The sequence below is a fragment of the Salmo salar genome, chromosome 07, assembly GCF_965601325.2.
Source record: "Salmo salar chromosome 07, fSalSal1, whole genome shotgun sequence".
In the NCBI taxonomy this organism is placed as follows: domain Eukaryota; kingdom Metazoa; phylum Chordata; class Actinopteri; order Salmoniformes; family Salmonidae; genus Salmo; species Salmo salar.
The window spans coordinates 64,554,053-64,572,659 of NC_138297.1; the positions used below are offsets into that span (position 1 = coordinate 64,554,053).

At 44.8% G+C, this 18,607-nt stretch overlaps 1 protein-coding gene across 12 annotated transcripts in view; it reads right to left on the reverse strand.

Annotated features, from left to right (window-relative positions):
* The window catches only part of LOC106591178 (serine/threonine-protein kinase WNK1), a 173,102-nt gene that overhangs the window by 43,258 nt on the left and 111,237 nt on the right, over window positions 1-18,607 (reverse strand). For 6 of the 12 annotated variants that reach the window (XM_082977927.1, XM_082977933.1, XM_082977930.1 and 3 more), the window contains exons 7-14: window positions 16,235-16,454; window positions 15,749-16,028; window positions 13,670-13,863; window positions 8,876-9,154; window positions 5,253-6,674; window positions 3,351-3,437; window positions 3,007-3,042; window positions 253-384 (exon numbers count right to left, since the gene is read on the reverse strand). In XM_082977927.1, the coding sequence (XP_082834053.1) occupies window positions 253-384; window positions 3,007-3,042; window positions 3,351-3,437; window positions 5,253-6,674; window positions 8,876-9,154; window positions 13,670-13,863; window positions 15,749-16,028; window positions 16,235-16,454 (2,650 nt within the window). The remainder of the gene's footprint in view (window positions 1-252; window positions 385-3,006; window positions 3,043-3,350; window positions 3,438-5,252; window positions 6,675-8,875; window positions 9,155-13,669; window positions 13,864-15,748; window positions 16,029-16,234; window positions 16,455-18,607) is intronic. The other 6 variants (XM_082977937.1, XM_082977932.1, XM_082977936.1 and 3 more) reach the window with 4 other exon arrangements.

Sequence of the window (18,607 nt, forward strand, 5' to 3'; positions counted from 1 at the left end):
TGTAAAATGTGTCTGTATGAATGCATACAGTATCTGACAGAATATGAATACATGAGTCTGTTACCTGTTTGTTTTTGGGGACCCTCACTCTAACTTGATTAAGGTGTGTGTGTGTGTGTGTGTGTGTGTGTGTGTGTGTGTGTGTGTGTGTGTGTGTGTGTGTGTGATATGAAATGTGTGCACAGCGTGTGGTTAAGTGCCAGTATTTGCATGTGCACTCTTTGTGTATGTATGTGTGTGTTGGTCCCTTACCTGTGTGGGCTGTGGTCCAGGGGGTAGCTGGGTCTGAGAGGGGCTCTGTACCACAGTGCTGCCTGCCTGCTGCTGCTGGGGCTGAGAGACCATGGGCTGGGAGGTGGGGGGGAGAGAGGCCTGCAGGGGGGTCTGGAGGAGAGACAGAAACAGTCAACTCATGACTAGACGTACATAGAAAAGTTAAAAGGGACAGTTCACTAAGTTTGTCAGATGTTTTTGACCTCAAAAGTCTAATGTTGAGATGAGTCTATGCCCCACACCAGCCTCAATCCCACGGATGGAAAAGATAAGCACAATAATTAAAAATAAAAATATCTGCAAACTTTGAGTGAACTGTCTCTTTAAGACCATATGCGTACTTGACACATATCAGTAGAGCTTCATAGCAAAAAACACCCCCATTATCTCACTGTAATTAAACAGTTGAACCTATCAATCAAATCTAGTTATGCTACAATTTGATGCTACAATTTGCCTTGGGGGCAAACATTCCCATCGATTCAAAAACATTTCTCTGGCGTTCGGCCATCTTACCTTGTGACTTGATGAAAAGCAATGACACACATACTGCACAGGCTTAACCTACAGCTCATCTTTTTAACATATTCTATAGGCAAGGGTGAAGGGAAGCCGGAACGGTCCATTACAGAGTACCGGCAAAAGAAAGTTGGGGTACGCCATACCGTTAAAACGTGAGTCTAACACAACAGTTAAAAAACATAGTGTGATAACCCTACAGTTTTCTTGGAATCTATCCATCATGTCAGTCACATTAGAAATGAGCCGATAGACTCCAAAATGTGGAGTGGTTCGAGGATAACACTGACATTTTAATAAGGCAGAGATGAGTGGCCGAGACCACGACGCGGATGGACAGCAGAGTAAGCATCAAATTCAGGCTACAAGACTTTTGTTGGCCAAATTATGACAATCAATCACCGAATGTCATTCATAACACTTTTCGGTGTCCGGTAAGTCTCTTTGCTTTTATCAAACGGTATGCATGCCGGAATGATCTTAGAGTGGAGTAGCCTGATAGTTAGAAGAGCAACTAAAGTATGGACACTGAATGTAGAATTAAGTGTTCCTCTGAGTAAAATTTCAACCAAATGTTAATTTTGTTTCAGGAAGAGGAGTGATGCTTAGGGAACTGTTGTTTAGCCTAAACGTACAATTTCTTTCAGCGACATAAAAGCTGACAGTATTTCATTTTCAACCACATAAAATACCCATCCAAGACAAACTGAAATACTATCAGAAACATGTTGGCTCTTTTTCACAGCTTCTAATTTCTTTAGAAACCGGTCAAACTGATGTCATTTGGAAATCTCCGTTGGTCCCTAAATGTCCTCGCTGCGCGTGAGTAGCGGAAATAAAAGGAACAACTTTACCGATGTCAACTACTGTAGATTGTTGATGATGCATTGATCATTCTATCGCTGTATTGTAATATTCTGGTGAGCGTGGCTTTATTTCATATTCTGGACGAGCATCAAGTAATGACACAAGAGAAGCTGCATGTATCTAATTACAGACACAAGTTGACTAACAAATAACCTACCAAATGTCCGAAATTATAAGCAGAAAATATGTAAATGAGGTCTAACTATTTTTTCCCCCTGAGTAACATAGCCTAAATTAGCCTTTTCAAGTAACTGTTTGACAATCAGATGAAAACATCATGACTGGCTGTGTTAATGCCACATTAAAAAGGCAGGCTAATACATTTTAAAAGTTAAACGACAAATCAATACTATTAGGCCCATAGAGATGCTATATGTCCTTCTATGACTAGTCCCATAGAGATGCAATATGTCCTTCTATGACTAGTCCCATAGAGATGCAATATGTCCTTCTATGATTAGTCCCATAGAGATGCAATATGTCCTTCTATGATTAGGCCCATAGAGATGCAATATGTCCTTCTATGATTAGTCCCATAGAGATGCTATATGTCCTTCTATGATTAGTCCCATAGAGATGCAATATGTCCTTCTATGACTAGTCCCATAGAGATGCAATATGTCCTTCTATGATTAGGCCCATAGAGATGCTATATGTCCTTCTATGATTAGTCCCATAGAGATGCAATATGTCCTTCTATGATTAGTCCCATAGAGATGCAATATGTCCTTCTATGATTAGTCCCATAGAGATGCAATATGTCCTTCTATGACTAGTCCCATAGAGATGCAATATGTCCTTCTATGATTAGGCCCATAGAGATGCAATATGTCCTTCTATGATTAGGCCCATAGAGATGCAATATGTCCTTCTATGATTAGTCCCATAGAGATGCAATATGTCCTTCTATGACTAGGCCCATAGAGATGCTATATGTCCTTCTATGATTAGTCCCATAGAGATGCAATATGTCCTTCTATGATTAGTCCCATAGAGATGCAATATGTCCCTATGATTAGTCCCATAGAGATGCTATATGTCCTTCTATGATTAGGCCCATAGAGATGCTATATGTCCTTCTATGACTAGTCCCATAAAAAACAAGTGCGTACCCACACACAGGAGGCCTCTGTACCAGGAAGACATTACATTACTTTCACCCCTGCTATACTGTAGGCAAATACACATCACAGCCATTTCACTTACAGTTCTGTTTGTTCGTGAGACAGCAGGAAATTAAATGTTGGATTGGAGAAAAGGGAAAAGCCACAAGACCCAAGAGATAAAGCAGACAGTGCGTGTGCGAGAGAGGTGCTCATATCAAAGTTGAATGTGTTGTTTGTCTACCTGCGGAGGGAGCGCTGTGACGTAGTAACCTCCATGCTAAAAGAGACAGACAACACAGTGTGAGAGAGAAAGAGGCACCACAGGGGCCGGGCCACGCCACAGCTTTCACACCACACAGGAGAGAATACTGTTCTCAAGATTAAAAACAGACAGACCAATCAAAACAAAAACACCGTCTGGCTGCCATGACGATGCATCTGTACTCTGAACACACAGGAGAGGGAGGATTGGTGTGGAGGATGTGTACAAGTTGGCCCTTTTCTACACTGGCAATGTCTCAATGTTCCCCTCTATGAGGATGTCCCAATCCCTTACCAGAGGCCTGAGGAGAGAGGGGGCCTTACCTGTTGGTGGGCGACGGGGACTGGCTGGGAGTTGGGGGCCAGAGGGTGTCCAGTGTTGGGCTGGGAGGTTGGGATCTGTTGCACCTGCTTCAATAGGATAGAGAGATAGGTGAAGAGATGGAGAGACAATATGGAGGGAGATAGAAATATGGACAAGAGAGAAAACAAAACGTAAATTAAGATCTATTTGTGACTTTTGGACATACTGCACAGTACTGTATTGTAGCCTGAGCTTTGGCTCACTGTACAGCACAGTACTGTATTCTAGCCTGAGCTTTGGCTCACTGTACAGCACAGTACTGTATTCTAGCCTGAGCTTTGGCTCACTGTACAGTACTGTATTCTAGCCTGAGCTTTGGCTCACTGTACAGCACTGTATTCTAGCCTGAGCTTTGGCTCACTTTACTGTACATACATACATACATACATAAAGTGTCCCCTCACTGACTCTCCAGAGAATCTCCAAGACTCCTTGTGTATGCATGTGCAACTCACATCCACAGGTGTACATAACAGGTAACAAAATCCACTGCTGGGTCAGTTGGGGGGAGTGAGTAGGCTTCATGCACGAGGTAGGGCTAATAGATGATTCATTACATTGTGAATGTTATTGCTCAACAGAGCACATAGAAGAAACAGGTTGTGTCCTTTAAATATATTTAGAAAAACCAGTTTTTTGTTGTTGTTGCTGGTTGATTGAAACCTTTTTACATTCCATGTAATGATTGCATTTAGCTTCTGAACCAACCCTAAGAAGTACCCTTAGAAGGCTGCAGACAAGTATACTTGTTCCCAAGCTCAGCTCAACCACTCACTAGAGAGTGAGCTCACACAAGTATAGTTGCACCAGGCTGACCACCTACCTTGCCATCCCCTGTTCTCAGGACATTACCACTGAAAACAAGAGGCTTTAGGAGCAGAAAGCATTACGTAGGAAGAAGTACAGATGAAAATAAAACAATCAATAAAATTGCAAAATAAAATCAATAAAAAGAAGCGAGAAAAAAAGAGCGCTGCTCAGAGCAAAAGATGAGGCTGCGGGATGGCTGATAATGTCAGCATTCTAAGGGTTAATGGATGAATTCTGACCCTTGAGTGTAAAGTCTTCCTATTGGTCACTAGCTGATTATATGGCACATGACGTGCTGCAACACCTCCAATAGAAATGTTACTGGGATTGGTGTCCTTGGCAACAGATAATAAATGATAGAAATACCGTTTTAACCATTTCCAGCCAACTAGACAGTGCTACTGTACAAACTTAAAATTAAATTAAATAATTTGAAAATATAGTTGAAAAATTAAAGAAACATTTTTATGATGTAAATAATGTAAGCTTCAAGTGAACAGTTAAACCGGTCTAAACCCCCTGTTTGTTGTATGTTTCTGTGTGTTGGATCATACAAATCCTCAAAGCCATGTGGCAACAAGTGTGTGATTATTACTCACAACAAGAATGACCCCATTCCCATACAGTAGTGTCTTGACAAATTGGTGTTTTTGAATATTAAATAAGGCCCAATTCGACTTTGGATTCGTATGTACAATATGCAGTTCTACCTCACTGTATACCAATACAAACACACATTTATCCATATAATTACATATATGAACATACATACAAAATCTTACTTACTCTAAGAGACCAATACATATAATTCCATAGGTGATAAGAGAACATACCATCAACAGAACTAGGGGATTTAAACAGCAGGTTTCTAAGTGTTTCCTGAAGAGTAGCACCTCCTAAAAAGGACCCTTGAGTGTAGGCAGTCATGGCTGGAGAGGGTTAAAACCACAACCATGAAACAAAATGAATCATGTAAGTGATAAAGACAGGGTTGGTGTGGAGGGTAGACGGCTGAGGGTTGCTATCCAATAAGAGAGAGATGGTCTAAGTACCAGCCCAGGGTTTCCCTGCATGGCCAGAGGAAACTCGTGGTACGAGAGGTCGGGTTGGACGTTCGTCTGTCGGGCCCAGGTGGTGTGTAGTACGTTAACGTGAGAGGACTGACGCCCAGGGGTCTCGGAGGGAGGCACAAACAGAAAGGTCTGCTGGCTGGGGGGGTGGCCCACTCCATGGCCCTCTGCAGTGGTGTCCCTCCCCCCAGCCTCCGCCCCGTAGAAGGTGTGTGGGATGGACTGGGCGGCCGAGGCGGCCCCGAACTGGGGCGGAGGAGAGTGGAAATCTCCACAGTCAGAGGAGGCCATGGAGTCACTGGAAGGTTCCGGGCTGCAGTCCTTCTGGCCCTGGTGCAGTAGCAGGCTCCCGGGAGGGAGAGGCATCTCAGGGCTGACGTAACTGTAGAGTTCCTCAGTGACTGGCTGCAGGCGGCTGTAGGTCCCAGACCCCCCTGACTGTCCTCCTGGTCCCCCCTGCTCCTCCAGGTTGAGGTCCATGGAGCCGCGGCGAGCCCTGTACAGTCTAGAGGCCAGCACGCCAGAGTCGGCCCCAGCGGCGGCCGCTGCAGTAGCCATGTTTTGGACGTGGAACTCGAACACGCTGCCTTGCGGGGGCTCCATGACTGGGGGAGCGGACTGGGGGAAGGAGGCGGAGTGCTGCAGCTGGTACCCATCGGTAGTACCCGAGGCCTGCGGGCTCAAGGTGCTCATGGGTGGCAGCTGAGGGATGGGGCTGTGGCGCATGTGACTCTGCATGTGGGGGTGGTAGGTCTGGGCGTAGGCCGGCTGTGGAGGGTCGTACACGGCCAGGCTGGCGGCTGCCGCGGCCTGCATCTGCTGGTGGAAGCTGATCTGGTTGATCTGGTGAGCAGTCATGGGGTAGCCCCCATAGGCCATGGCCTCGAAGTGATCCAGCAACGCTGCCTGGTTCAGACTCAGTCTCCGCACAGCCTCCACCACCTCCTCCTGCTGCTGCTCTGCCCTCACGTCCTTGTACCCGTACAGAGGGTCCTGGAGGGACTGCCCTTGGAGGTGCTGGTGCATGGGCTCTCCTAATGACCCCAGCCTCGGAGCACCGTAGCCGGGCACCATGAAGAGGGACGAGGGATCCACTCCCAGGTGCCCATCCACTCCTCCTCCTCCACCCATGCCCAGCCCCTCCATCCCTGGGTGGTAGGGGTGCAGACTGCTGGCGTAGCGGGGGTAGGCAGGCTGGAAGTGGCGTGTATGGGCCTCCAAGATAGACGTGCTCTTGCGGCGTTGGGCGTTGTAGGCCTTGGAGGGAGGGCAGGCAGGCGGCGGTGAGAAGGAGACGGGGCGCTCCAGGATGGAGGGGAGAAAGAGAGGCGGCGTGGGGTCCGGAAGGCCTGCTGAGGCCCAGACTCCTCCTCCACTGCTGTACTGGTGAGTCACAGACTGCGGCTGAAGTGACATAAGATTATAGATAGATGCATCATCTTCATGAGAGAGAGAAGCACCGTTATATACTGTAGTATTCAGAGAGATACAAAGAGAGAAGAGGGTGAAGAGGTATATCAAAAGAGAACAAGAGAGATAGCAGTGCTATACATTTCTGCTAATGCATTAATCCCTGCAACGGATAAAGAAAGTCAAGAATCTAGCAAAGAAACCAATGAAGAACTTAACCAAAAGATGAGGGTATAGACAGACAGTATAATAGCTTCTAGGTATGAAATTAAATGCAGATGTGGCAAAGATGGCTTCCTTTAAGGTCAACAGACTGCTGCTACTGTGACATTAAATGGTTAACTATAAACTGCACCTTATATACAAAACTATCTAGCATGATGATGATGTAAGTCATTACATTATATTACATGATGTGTATTTTGGGGGGTTTAAACCTTTGAAGCTGACAGTGAATGATGTTCATGCTAATTGAAATTGTACCTGCTGCTTAATGAAGACTTTAGTGGATTCCTGGATAAAACAGGTGACCACACCAACTACTGTACATAGATCTGACTGAATGTACTCTACTCAATAGTTCAATCTACATCTCATATTGTGTCTTGTGACTCCAGTAAAATGGGCTGAGATGACAAACTAAAGTGTTGTTTGAGTTGTTGTTCATATTGGGGAAGTGTAGCGTAGCTAGCAGTCTGACCAGTCTCACTAGGAGGGAAGGGAAGTGTAGCTAGCAGTCTGACCAGTCTCACTAGGAGGGAAGGGAAGTGTAGCTAGCAGTCTGACCAGTCTCACTAGGAGGGGAGAGAAGTGTAGCTAGCAGTCTGACCAGTCTCACTAGGAGGGAAGGGAAGTGTAGCTAGCAGTCTGACCAGTCTCACTAGGAGGGGAGAGAAGTGTAGCTAGCAGTCTGACCAGTCTCACTAGGAGGGAAGGGAAGTGTAGCTAGCAGTCTGACCAGTCTCACTAGGAGGGAAGGAAAGTGTAGCTAGCAGTCTGACCAGTCTCACTAGGAGGGGAGGGAAGTGTAGCTAGCAGTCTGACCAGTCTCACTAGGAGGGAAGTGTAGTGTAGCTAGCAGTCTGATCAGTCTCACTAGGAGGGAAGTGTAGTGTAGCTAGCAGTCTGATCAGTCTCACTAGGAGGGAAGGGAAGTGTAGTGTAGCTAGCAGCCTGACCAGTCTCACTAGGAGGGAAGGGAAGTGTAGCTAGCAGTCTCACTAGGAGGGAAGGAAAGTGTAGCTAGCAGTCTGACCAGTCTCACTAGGAGGGAAGGGAAGTGTAGCTAGCAGTCTCACTAGGAGGGAAGGAAAGTGTAGCTAGCAGTCTGACCAGTCTCACTAGGAGGGTAAGGGAAATGTAGTGTAGCTAGCAGTCTGACCAGTCTCACTAGGAGGGAAGGGAAGAGTAGCTAGCAGTCTGACCAGTCTCACTAGGAGGGAAGTGTAGTGTAGCACCAGTCTCACTAGGAGGGAAGGGAAGTGTAGCTAGCAGTCTGACCAGTCTCACTAGGAGGGAAGTGTAGTGTAGCAGCAGTCTCACCAGTCTCACTAGGAGGGTAGGGAAGAGTAGCTAGCAGTCTGACCAGTCTCACTAGGAGGGAAGTGTAGTGTAGCACCAGTCTCACTAGGAGGGAAGGGAAGAGTAGCTAGCAGTCTGACCAGTCTCACTAGGAGGGAAGGGAAGAGTAGCTAGCAGTCTGACCAGTCTCACTAGGAGGGAAGTGTAGTGTAGCACCAGTCTCACTAGGAGGGAAGGGAAGTGTAGCTAGCAGTCTGACCAGTCTCACTAGGAGGGAAGTGTAGTGTAGCAGCAGTCTCACCAGTCTCACTAGGAGGGTAGGGAAGTGTACTGTAGCAGCAGTCTGACCAGTCTCACTAGGAGAGTAAGGGAAGTGCCAGGCAGTCTGTATTTAATGCGAGCACAGGGCGCCTGGCGAGAGGCCCGAAGCAAAGAACAGCAGGGTTCACTCACAGGTATCTGAAAGTGGATTAAATATTAATTTGAATACACAATAATCAGATTTTCTGTTCTCTATTTGTTATGTCTCTCTATATGTCGCTACTGTTTTGTCCCTCGTCTCTCCTTCTCCTTGTTTCAGATACCCATAGATAGCCCTACTGAGCTCCGGTCCCAGCTCCACCAGACTACACCCTGGTTCACACCACTCTGTGGCCAGAGATGCTCTAACATACAGGGCTGACAAACACCGCCGGGAGGCTGGCTCGGCGTTGTTGCCGTGGGCGAGGCGGGGTGGAATGCAGGGGCAGGACACTCTCCAGGGCCTTGGAGAGCCGGCCCGCAAACGTGTCGCCGTCGTCCGACCCCCGGCAGGGTGAGTGGGGGGCGGAGAGCACCGGAGGAGGGGTGGAGGGCCGGTTGGGAAGGCAGGACAGAGCAGGAGGGGTGGAGGAAAAGTAGGGGACGCAAACGGACATGCTACGGCCGCGGTGGCGGGGAGGTGGTGAGAGAGGCTGCAGGCGGAAGGAAGGAGGGAAGGACAATTAACCATAGAATGTATGGAACACTGGTGAACTAAACACAGGTGAACAGAGGTGACAAACAGAGCTGAAAGATCTAAAGATCTGATAACACGGGACACGATAAACACTATGGAATAAAGACGAGACACATGGCATTAGAAGAAGGGAGTATGAAAGTTAGAAAGAGGTTTCAAAAAATCAGGCAAGAGCATATTGGAAACAGAAAGAGGTTAGATAAGAGGTAAGTAAAACTGATTAAAAGGAAAAGTAATCTACAATCTCAAGTTATAGATGTGCGAACTAGAGCCATTTCTAGGTCATCTAAAGTGTTTATTAACAAGCTAGGATGACTAAAATAAAACTAAAGAAGCTCTAATCTATTTCTTGCGGCTTTGTTCTAAATGAAACTACCTGAATAAGAACCATTCAATGTAGTGGTATTGCACCACTATCTAGGGCATTTAAGAAGATATTCTACCCTCAGACCAATCCCAGTGTCCGTGTCCAAAACGGCACCCTATTCCCTATAGAGATCTAAGCTCCTGGTCAGACGTAGTGCGCTATATAGGGAATAGGGTGCCATTTCAGACGCAGACAGTGTTCTAAATCATAGTGAGGCTGAAAGGAAAATCACAGCCACAGACTGTGTACTGCTCTGCTGCAGGAAACTAAATATAGCTAGTTAGCCAGCTGCCTGGCAGGGGACTTGGCAATGCCAGTGTACCAGAGGCACAGTCTGCTCTGTCTGTACAATGATTCACAGACACATTCACCTTGCTGATTCTACACAATGGCCTAAAAAGAAATCAATGTTCCACCAAGAGTGGTCAGGGAACAGTTGATTTGAGGGTTGATGACGCTATTCCTTATTCATCCACACTGTGCCTAGTCAATTCTTCTGTTTATATAGTCTAGTGAAGCCTACTGGTTACTGGTTATAGTCTAGTGAAGCCTACTGGTTACAGTCTAGTGAAGCCTACTGGTTACTGGTTATAGTCTAGTGAAGCCTACTGGTTACTGTGCCACTGGCTATAAGATAGCAGAGGATACTACTAAAAGGCAAGGCCCAGCACAGTGTGGGCTTTCAAGAGATGAAGGGCTATGAACTCATTCTCAAAGTAAATCACAGCTTTGTTGATGGAACCTTCCAGAAGTGAATTCTGTTGCAGCCCAGGAACAGCTGGTAGAACTCGTGAAAACATTGTTTACATCCAATGAGATGTTTAACAGGTCAACATAGTACAGCGGTTAAAAGGGATTTACTGAAAAGAAGTGATGTGATTTATTTCACACAGGGAACCATAACATTTGATCATAACACACAATAAATAAATTGACAAAGAGGAAGACATAAAATAATCTCAAATGACACAAAACTTAGAACCAAAAAGTAGTGCAGCAGACTGCATAGACACACCAATCAATCCCATCTTTCAGTATGAAAAACACAACGCGTAAGAATGGACCGCAAAATATGAAGTCCACAAGCCTTTTTCAGGTTGGATTTGATTGATATACAGCTGTGTTTTTGCTTATTCAGATGTAATAATAGCAGGAGCTAGGCATTGTTTCAAGGTCAAATATGTCATTTAGGACTAATGGCAATATCAGTTAAACACTTCTACCACTATCATTCAGCAGATTGATTCACTGTAAAGTAATGGCACCTGATGGTCAAATAAAACCTAACAATGGTCAAATGATTGCAGAATTTAAAAGTGGCTGTGGTTGTCATGCCCAATACATTTTTGTTCAAGCTTACCAAAGACTACACACACACACACGGTGGAATTAATGTGGAATCCAGGTTGAATGCAAACAATACTTGATAAGCTTGAACAGCTTGGAAATCTCAGTGTAACATATGGCATCAGGTGTATGGTTTGTGGTGACAGCTCCATAGCTTTAGGAAGGTCTAGTGAGCTATAATTCACTGACACTATGGAGATGACTGAGTTGGCTCCAGTAACAAGGCTTGTGATTCAATGCGTCTCACACTGATGAGTGATGGCTGGCTGAGGTGACTGCCCAGTGTGCCAGACAGAGAGCCTAAAAACACCAGCATGGCACCTCTAAAATAAACAGTATGGGATTGATGGAGGCCCTGACAGCTTGCACAGCTAACTAATATCTATACAAACAACACAAATAATGAGAAATACCAACATGAGAACTATTAATAATATGTACCAGAAATGATTGGTTGGGATTGGGGGGGGGGGCAGGCTACTGTACTAGAACGAGATGCATGGTATAACTGAGGATGCAGCGCAATGTGGAAGGTATGAGGGGAAAAAGGAATCAAACTCTAAGCGTGGAGTTTGTTTACTTCTGAGTGACTCTGGTTTCTCCAACATGCATCCTTCTGTTCAGAAATGCTAATCAAACCAACTGACATGGGGCAAAACAACAGTTCAATTCATTAAAACAAAAGATGTAGAAGACAACTGACCAAACTGTACTCCAGGAACTAAAACACACAAAGTAACTGATTTCACAAACTTGCAGCTGTTCTCACTTTTGGCAGATCAAAGGCTAGTTAATTCTGGTACTTACCTGTAAGTCACTGTGACTGAAGACCCAAGAGCATGACTGGGGCTGCTAACCTATGGGATGGTCTTCATATACTGGACATCTGTCTAAACCCTTTAGGATGGTGTCAATTAGACATCTGTCTAAACCCTTTAGGATGGTGTCAATTAGACATCTGTCTAAACCCTTTAGGATGGTGTCAATTAGACATCTGTCTAAACCCTTTAGGATGGTGTTAATTAGACATCTGTCTAAACCCTTTAGGATGGTGTCAATTAGACATCTGTCTAAACCCTTTAGGATGGTGTTAATTAGACATCTGTCTAAACCCTTTAGGATGGTGTCAATTAGACATCTGTCTAAACCCTTTAGGATGGTGTTAATTAGACATCTGTCTAAACCCTTTAGGATGGTGTTAATTAGACATCTGTCTAAACCCTTTAGGATGGTGTTAATTAGACATCTGTCTAAACCCTTTAGGATGGTGTCAATTAGACATCTGTCTAAACCCTTTAGGATGGTGTCAATTAGACATCTGTCTAAACCCTTTAGGATGGTGTCAATTAGACATCTGTCTAAACCCTTTAGGATGGTGTCAATTAGACATCTGTCTAAACCCTTTAGGATGGTGTCAATTAGACATCTGTCTAAACCCTTTAGGATGGTGTCAATTAGACATCTGTCTAAACCCTTTAGGATGGTGTCAATTAGACATCTGTCTAAACCCTTTAGGATGGTGTCAATTAGACATCTGTCTAAACCCTTTAGGATGGTGTTAATTAGACATCTGTCTAAACCCTTTAGGATGGTGTTAATTAGACATCTGTCTAAACCCTTTAGGATGGTGTTAATTAGACATCTGTCTAAACCCTTTAGGATGGTGTTAATTAGACATCTGTCTAAACCCTTTAGGATGGTGTTAATTAGACATCTGTCTAAACCCTTTAGGATGGTGTTAATTATACATCTTTCTAAACCCACATGTGTTCTAGAAAATAGGTTTTGAACTTTTGACCTTTAGGGGTGACCGTGGGGTTAAGCCCTGTTAGTGGAGACAGACGGGTACCTACGGAGCAGGAAGGGCAGCTCATTTGTGACTAGGCTATATATTTTGGGTGTAGATTAACATATTTGTTTGAAATTCCTTTATTTGTGTGTTTTGGGCGAAGATCAACCGTTGTCTTGTGTGACTGTGTTTGGGATTCCTTAAATTTGTTCGTTTTTCTGGGTCTTCGGTTTCAACTTTCAATCTAAAAATGCTCTGGTATTGTTGTATGACTAAAAGCTATACCTGTTCCTGTCCTGTTCCTTGTATTAGCTTGAGGGGAAATATGAGAGCATATTAAAACACCGAATTAACAGCCAGTTTAATATTCTATAAAGGCCCTATTCCTCCCAATACACTGAAGAATACTGTTCCAGACATTGGTTTTGGAGTCTCTTGGCAAACAGCAAGACCATCAGCGTTACTGTTGAAAGAAGAACTGTAAAACCTGACCTCTGGTTCTCTCTGAAAATTGCCACTGAGCTTGTCATTTATTCATTACTGAATAAGTGGGTTAGAAGGCAGCTGCTGGTCCACCACCGCGCTTCCAAGAAGAGTGAAATGTGAAATTGAAGAACTCGTGGGACTACAGTAGCCTGATGTCAGACATGTCTCTGCTGTATTGGAAACTCCTCTTATAATTGTCATGATTAGTGTAACAATGACCATAGGAGTTGGCAAGACAGCACAAACAGATGTGGGATTATAAAGGACTACAGGACAAACCTGAGAGGGCAGCCGGGAAGGAAAAAGATGTCTCCATTTCAAAGATTGAGAACCTCATCTCAAAGGGAACTGGCTCCAAATCCACTCTTCAGACATCACTCTCATGCATATTACAACTACAAACTCCACTGCAATTCACTTCACTTCTATCTTCCTAAGAACTACAAAAGAAATATACAAAATCCCTCCGACTCGTCACTTACCATGTTCTGCTGTTGGTAGGCATTGAGCTGCTGCTGCTGTTGTTGCTGCTGGGGGGAAGGGGAGGGGTAGGGGGCCTGGGTTTGGCCCTGCTGCTGCTGGGTGGCAGGGATGTTGCTATAGGACATGGTCAGCTGGCCCAGATGGGACTCAGAGAACAGGGACGAACCCTGGCCGTTGTCCACCGCGCCGTCAGCTGTAGGTGGAGGGGACAAGAACACACACAGTGACCAGATGAGAAAGGAGGGGAGAGGGAGGGAGAGAGAGAGGTGGAAACACACACACACTACCACCGTGTGTGTGTGTGTGTGTGTGTGTGTGTGTGTGTGTGTGTGTGTGAGAGATTATATATATATGAGAGCGAGAGAGAAATCCAGTTCAAGAGAGCCATTGAGAGATATATGATATCAACTACATTGTCTTCCTGATTTCCTGGCGCATTCTCGATAATCATAGAATATACAGTGCATTCGGAAAGTATTCAGACCCTTTGACTTTTTCCACTTTTTTATTTTTTTACATTACAGCCTTATTTTAAAATTGAGTAAATCGTTTTGTCCCCCTCAATCTACACACAATACCCCATAGTGACAAAGCAAAAACAGGTTTTTAGAAATATTTGCAATTTTGTATTTTATTTTTTTAAAGACTGAAATATCACATTTACATAAGTATTCAGACCCTTTGGCAGCGATTACAGCCTCAGGTCTTCTTGGGTATGACGCTACATTATTGGCACACCTGTATTTGGGGAGTTTCTCCCATTCTTCTCTGCAGATCCTCTCAAGCTATGTCAGGTTAGATGGGGAGCGTCACTGCACAGCTATTTTCAGGTTTCTCCAGAGATGTTCGATCGGGTTCAAGTCCGGGCCCTGGCTGGGCCACTCAATGACATTGAGACTTGTCCCGAAGCCACTCCTGTGTTGTCTGTGTGCTTAGGGTCTTTGTCCTGTTGGAAGGTGAACCTTCACCTGAGTCTGAGGTCTTGAGCACTCCGGAGCAGGTTTTCATCAAGGATCTCTCTGTACTTTGCTCCGTTCATCTTTCCTTTGATCCAGACTAGTCTCCCAGTCCCTACCGCTGAAAAACATCCTCACAGCATGATGCTGCCACCACCATGCTTCACCGCAGGGATGGTATTGGCCAGGTGATGAGCAGTGCCTGGTTTCCTCCAGACCTGACGCTTGGAATTCAGGCCAAAGAGTTCAATCTTGGTTTCATCAGACCAGAGAATCTTGTTTCTCATGGTCTGAGAGTCCTTTAGGTGCCTTTTTGGCAAACTCCAAGCGGGCTGTCAGGTGCCTTTTACTGAGGAGTGGCTTCCGTCTGGCCACTACCATAAAGGCCTGATTGGTGGAGTGCTGCAGAGATGGTTGTCCTTCTGGAAGGTTCTCCCCTCTCCACAGAGGAACTCTGGAGCTCTGTCAAGAGTGACCATCGGGTTCTTGGTCACCTCCCTGACCAAGGTCCTTCTCCCCTGATTGGTCAGATTGGCGGTTCCAAACTTCTTCCATTTAAGAATGATGGACGCCACTGTGTTCTTGGGGACCTTCAATGCTGCAGACATTTTTGGCACCCTTCCCCAGATCTGTGCTGACACAACCCTGTCTCGGAGCTCTATGGACAATTCCTTCAACCTTATGGCTTGTTTTTTTCTCTGACATGCACTGTCAACTGTGGGACCTTATATAGACAGGTGTGCGCCTTTCCAAATCATATCCAATCAATTGAATTGACCACCGGTGGACTCCATTCAAGTTGTAGAAACATCTCAAGGATGATCAATTCAAACAGGATGCACCTGAGCTCAATTTCGAGTCTCATAACGGGTCTGAATACTTATGTAAATAAGATTTTGACATTTTTTAAATAAGTTAGCAAAAATGTATAAAATCCTCTTTCACTTTGTCATTATGGGGTATTGCGGGCAGATTGACGCGATTTTTTATTTATTTAATACATTTTTGAATAAGGCTGTAACGTAACAAAATGTGGATAAAGTGAAGGGGTCTGAATACTTTTCTGAATGCACGGTAAATAAATCACATCCCTGAGTGAGACGCTGTGCCTAGTCCACATACATGTCATGGAGGTGTTGGCCTGTTGGTACTGCTGCTGGTCCATCTCTGGGTCCTCCTTCTCAGTCCGGGCTATGGGGGGCTGGGGGGGTGACTGACTCTGCTGGGGGGATCTGAGGGCCTCTGCTGCCTGTAGGGGCTGCTGCTGCTTCTGATTCCTCTTCTCCAACTCCTCTCTGACCAGCTGCCTCTGTTCTCTCTTCTTTTGGATCAGAGACACTCGGTCTTTGATGGCCTTGGCCATCGTCTTGTGGTCTCCCTCGCACACATAGCCAGACTCAACCTGTTGGGACAGGAGAAGGAACAACCATGACTAGTCAATCTGTTTTAACAGTCACCACAAGATCTCTCTCAGTGATGAGCTTCTACACCTCTATCCAGCCACCTTTTTCATTGATGTTGTGGTTTTGTTTTTAAAATCACCAGATCAATTACTTATAACAAAAACACACGGTATCAATCGATCAACCAACCAACAATAAACCGTACCATTTCCTGTGCCACATCTTCGGGGAAGTCCTTATTGAGGTCGAAGGAGAACTCGATGGCTTCGTTGTCCTTGTACTTTCCCTTCAGCTTCTTAACGTCTTCTATCCTCAGCCACAGTTTGATAGCGATCATCTCCCCATCGTCCTCCTCGGCCAGCTCCACACGGACACCAGTCTCCTCCTGGAAGAACGCATGGCTCAGCAGGATCTTAATGACATATCTGTGGCAGTGGAGGAGGGATGGGGAAGAGAGAGGGGGAAAATAGAGAGAGGGGAAGAGAGAGGGGGAAAATAGAGAGGGGGAGATTGATGAAAGAGTTTAGCATGAACAAACAAACAAGGTCAAAACAGGTTTTATTACATCAAATAAGTTCGGCATGGTGCATGATTAATCTATTAGCCCATTTACAGAGGACATTACACAACTCTGTGTGGGCTGGCCTAAAAGACTGCAATAGAGCTGTGTGCTGACATCTAGTACTATGGCTTATTGATATCCTAGAATAACTATGTATATTTACTATCCATAAATTATCAATCACTATGTATATTTACTATCCATAAATTATCAATCACTATGTATATTTACTATCCATAAATTATCATAATCGCTATGTATATTTACTATCCACAAATTATATCCCATATTAACTATGTATATTTACTATCCATAAATTATTTCCCATATTAACTATGTAGTCGTGGCCAAAAGTTTTGAGAAATACACAAAAATTAATTTTCACAAAGTTTGCTGCTTCAGTGTCTTTAGATATTTTCGTCAGATGTTACTATGGAATACTGAAGTATAATTACAAGCATTTCATACGTGTCAAAGGCTTTTATTGACAATTACATGAAGTTGATGCAAAGAGTCAACATCTGCAGTGTTGACCCTTCTTTTTCAAGACCTCTGCAATCCACCCTGGCATGCTGTCAATTAACTTCTGGGCCACATCCTGACTGATGGCAGCCCATTCTTGCATAATCAATGCTTGGAGTTTGTCAGAATTTGTGGGTTTTTGTTTGTCCACCCGCCTCTTGAGGATTGACCACGAGTTCTCAATGGGATTAAGGTCTGGGGAGTTTCCTGGCCATGGACCCAAAATATCGATGTTTTGTTCCCCGAGCCACTTAGTTATCACTTTTGCCTTAGGGCAAGGTGCTCCATCATGCTGGAAAAGACATTGTTCGTCACCAAACTGTTCCTGGATGGTTGGGAGAAGTTGCTCTCGGAGGATGTGTTGGTACCATTCTTTATTCATGGCTGTGTTCTTAGGCAAAATTGTGAGTGAGCCCACTCCCTTGGCTGAGAAGCAACCCCACACATGAATGGTCTCATGATGCTTTACTGTTGGCATGACAAAGGACTGATGGTAGCGCTCACCTTGTCTTCTCCGGACAAGCTTTTTTCCCGATGCCCCAAACAATCATAAAGGGGATTCATCAGAGAAAATGACTTACCCCAGTCCTCAGCAGTCCAAACCCTGTAACTTTTGCAGAATATCAGTCTGTCCCTGATGTTTTTCCTGGAGAGAAGTGGCTTCTTTGCTGCCCTTCTTGACACTGTCATGACGTTGGCCTCTTTTGGTACAGGGAGGACAGTTGACCCCTCCCTTTTGCACACAATCCACCCTGTGTGTAAAAGGTCGTAAAAACTCTAAAATTCCAGGAGAGTCTCTGGCCACATGGCCCATAGAGAGACACAGGAAATTCTTCCAACTCATAGAATTGGAGAGCCAAGTGACATTTTGTGTTCTGGAGAAGGTATGGAAGATTGGTGAAGAATCCAGCTACGAACTGATCCGCTTGGCACCATTTTGTGATACTCAGAAGAGACAATATAGCCATATTACCATAAAACTGTTTATATAATAGACTCAGCTTAAGACTTGCATCATATGGGTGTATGGAATGTATTAATAAGGATAAAGCTTTTGTAAGACATTGAGATGCTATTGTACTGATGTAATGTGATAGATTTGGTTACAGAAATACAAATCTAACTCAGTCATAGGCACGCCCCCAGGGACCCATACAGGACCAGGCGTCATTTGACAAGCTGTTCTATGGGCACTATAAAACACTCCCTGATTTACATTTCTCCAGACCAGGCCTACACTCCGTGGCCACATAGGTTCTACCATGTAATTCCTCTACTGAAAGTGAACCATACCACGTGGTTAACTTTTAGACTATCGATACTGACAGAATAAGAACAAGTTTTTGATATTAATTATTAGTCTGCAGCTAAGTAAATTATATCATTGAACGCGAAGACCAACGAAGCAACCATTCGATGACGACATTAATGAATGTCGCTCTGAAAGATCCATTCTAACCGAGAGAGAGAGAGAGAACGCGGACAAAACTCCCC